The sequence below is a fragment of the Cyprinodon variegatus genome, unplaced genomic scaffold (genome assembly GCF_000732505.1).
Source record: "Cyprinodon variegatus isolate N-32 unplaced genomic scaffold, C_variegatus-1.0 Scaffold1052, whole genome shotgun sequence".
NCBI lineage: Eukaryota > Metazoa > Chordata > Actinopteri > Cyprinodontiformes > Cyprinodontidae > Cyprinodon > Cyprinodon variegatus.
In genome coordinates this window covers 121,122-124,508 of record NW_015151505.1, presented here as the reverse complement: position 1 = coordinate 124,508, position 3,387 = coordinate 121,122, and the positions used below count along the sequence as shown (strand labels likewise).

General features: G+C 46.9%; 1 protein-coding gene across 1 annotated transcript in view; it reads left to right on the top strand.

Moving 5' to 3' along the window:
• The first annotated feature begins 1,864 nt into the window (after positions 1-1,864).
• LOC107101082 (repetitive proline-rich cell wall protein-like) overlaps positions 1,865-3,387 on the top strand; it is a 9,732-nt gene continuing 8,209 nt past the window's right edge. Inside the window, exon 1 of the mRNA XM_015399842.1 lies at positions 1,865-2,044. Within this exon, the coding sequence (XP_015255328.1) occupies positions 1,865-2,044 (180 nt within the window). The remainder of the gene's footprint in view (positions 2,045-3,387) is intronic.

Sequence of the window (3,387 nt, the reverse complement as noted above, 5' to 3'; positions counted from 1 at the left end):
AGGCCAACCCCAGGAAGCTTTTTAGCTGAACTTGGTCAATGGGCGTGGATCAGTCTTTACTGGTCTTTACTTTTTCCTCTAGAGTGCTGATACCCTCACAACCCAGCTTGTGTCCAAGGAAATCTACCTCCCTCCTCATGAAGTGGGACTTGGCACGGTGCAACTTAAGGCCTGTAGCCTTCACTCTCCCCATCACTAGTCTTACGGAATCCAAGGTGGTTTCAAAAAAGGACCCAAACACCAGGTGGTCAACCAGTTAGACTAGACACTGCTGTCTTGGGATGCCAGCCAGCCCACCATCCATAAGCCTCTTGAAGGTGGTTGGGATGTTGCACAGACCAATGCTCAGAACTCTGAACTGCCACAGCCCATTGCTTGTGCAAAAGGCTGTCTTTGGTCTGGATTCTGGTGACAGAGGCACCTGCTAGTAACCGCTTTGCAGGTCCAGGATTAGGAACCAAGAGGACTGCGCTACACAGTCAATGGGCTCATTGATCCAAGGGAGTGGATAGGAGTCCTTTTTAGTGATTTTTTTTTAAATGGCATGTAACCTACAGGTTCTACTAGCTCTTGGACCAGACATTCCTCACTGCTGACAGCTTTGCCTCCTCACCAATTTGTTGGTCAGCTGATGATAATTGGGGGGACTTGGAGGTACAAGCAGGTATCATTGTAGTGGATGAGGCGAAAGGTGGGGCTGCACCCACATCGTTTCTGGGAGTAGCAGACAGCCTTTTTCATGGTTCAGCACACAACCAACAACACGTAAAAAGTCCAGCCCAAGGATGCAGGCATCCTGAATATCAGCAACCCAGGCAGCAAATGGTAGAGTTAGGCCTCCAACCTCAGTCTGGAACATCCCCACCCTCCCTTTCATGGGGCTTAGATCGCCAGTTACAGTCTTAAGCTGCACATTGGTCGCCTGCACAGTGGTTCTAGCTGGAATAATATCAGGTTGGACTAGCGTTGTGTTATACCTCGTGTCAAGGAGAGCTACGCAGGAAACGCTGTCAATCATTACGGGAACGTTGCAAACGTCATCCACCTGGGTCCAGGCAACAGTGATTACTATGTCAGGTGATAAAGGGTGTGGTGTGGGTGTGTAGGTCTCAATGGCCCATGTACTCCCAGCTACTCGGGCCCCTGGCTGTTTCCCTACATGGCAGTAAACGTGGGACACTGCCAGAAAAGATATCCAAGTTGTCTGCAACACCAGCAGCTTTGTGGTCGGCGGCGAGGACCATAACAAGAAGTAGGTGACTGGAGAGTAGCTGCCTGGTCAATGCTGAGTGGTCCCCTGGGCATCTCCAGCTGCTCAGCAGGTGTAGTTGTTGCTCTGACAACCTGTACATCCTCATTTCCTCCTATAGATCCTGTCAGTATCTCCCTCTCCAGTGCCAACTCCAGAGCTGCATTAAGTGAGGTTGGGCAGGCGAGTTATGTTTGTACACGGAGCTCTTTAGGATTGAGGGCCTGCAAGAACTGGTCATGGGCAAGCTCTACCTGCACTGTGAAGGGCATGTCATCTTAAGCCTGTCTGCAGAGGGCAATCTACATCATAGGCCAGAATACGTAGGGGCTCCCCTGGCAGTCACCGTCTATAGTGGAATTCAGCCCTCCATAGCCCAGGCTGGTTATATAGTCCAAACCCTCTCTGAAGTGCCCCTACCAGAACAGCATAATCCCCCCTTTCTTTTTCACTCAGTAGAAGCAAAAATGCTGTTGCATCTTCACATAGACACAAAGGTAATTGTAGAGCTTTATGCTTCACTTTCCAGCCATCTGCAACAGCTACTTACACAAACTGGGCAATAAACACTTCCCTCTGTGTGTTTATATTTCCCGTAACCAGCTGTCCATGGGCATGGCCATGTTAGTTTTCATCATGTTAGGCGCGTCACATGACATCAACTCCGTCCCGCTGAAATGGCATGAAAAGGACCCTCAAGCCGAAACAAACCCGGGGAAAACTCCGCCTCAGCAGCCAGCTGTAGAGTTGTTTCCCTCGCCCCATGGGAGGCCAGCCAAGCTGTGTCCCAGAGCAGTGAGCAGGGTCACATGTGATGTTCCAGTCTGTAGCTTAAGTGTAACACACCGTTAAGCCTCCAAAACACCAGGTTGATCTTTAATTGAAATGGTTGTTTATTTCGGACATACACCAGATTACGAACACAGCTCCTCCAACAAAAGCACTCATAACTTCCACAGTTTTCCCTCCAAAAACAGCCCTCCCGCCCATAAGCATCTCTACATTGTAAAGAGACAGTGACAGTGCAACAGCACTACCATCGTCCATCGCAGATTATTACAGTGGTATAACAACTTTCAAAAGCCAAGGCTGGGTTTCAAACCAATAACCCTAGGATGGAAAAGGCACCCTCCTACAGGAGACGTCATTATTAGCAAGTAATACAATTTAATACTACTAACACATCTGAAACCAGTGGCTTTGTTATTTTCTGGTCATTTTATCATTGAATCTAACCAAATTTTTTCTATCCAACTAGATTGGTTGTTTTTCCAACCAATCTATTCTTAGAATCTTAGAATCTATCCAACTGACCGCAACTCTCCTACAAACTCCCACATCTTTAATGAATAATGAGGCTGTTTAAATGCCTGTCAAAGTTTTTGTGCGATCTGAACCACTTCCTGAATTGGTCACGTGGTATGGCGGTAGGCTTCGGTTAACATTGATTTTGGCCCCTCCCCTAAATTTAGCAAATCTTGATATGTAATTTACTGTAACAGCCCCGCCACTATCCGACACGCCTCGAAGTCTCAGCTGAGGTTCTCATTTCAGACTGGCAGCTCTGTCTTGTCAAAGTTTTCCTCTGATGCTTGGTCGTCTGTTGAGTCTTTGTTACTCACAGACTCCCTGGCTAAAATATCTCCCTGTCCAAAGTCAGGTCTTTGAAACAGATCGTCATCATCTCCATCATTTTAAGTATTCACCTTCTTCTTTGTCTTCTTAGATTCCTGGCTGCTTACTGGCTAACTGGTACATCCACTTGCAAATCTTTAGTCATATTTTTGCAGGTAACCTCTCTTTACGACTGGTGCCTTTCTGCGGCACTTTTTTATTTAAAGACGCGAACAGCCATGTTGTGGGACTGTGGGAGGAAACTGGAGTACCCGGAGAAAACCCACGCATGCAAAGGGAGAACATGCAGAAAAAACCCGGGCCAGGAATCAAATCCAGAACCTTCTTGCTACAATGCAACAGTGGTTCCCACAGCATCACAGTGCAGCCCCCTATTTTGATGAAGGAAATAGCTGTATAATAACAGATTTTGCCATAATTCCAGACATTACCAGCAGGAAATGTTTAAAGGAAAAGGTTCGCAGTGATTTAATGAATGTAGTGTTAATCAGTAAAAAATAAAA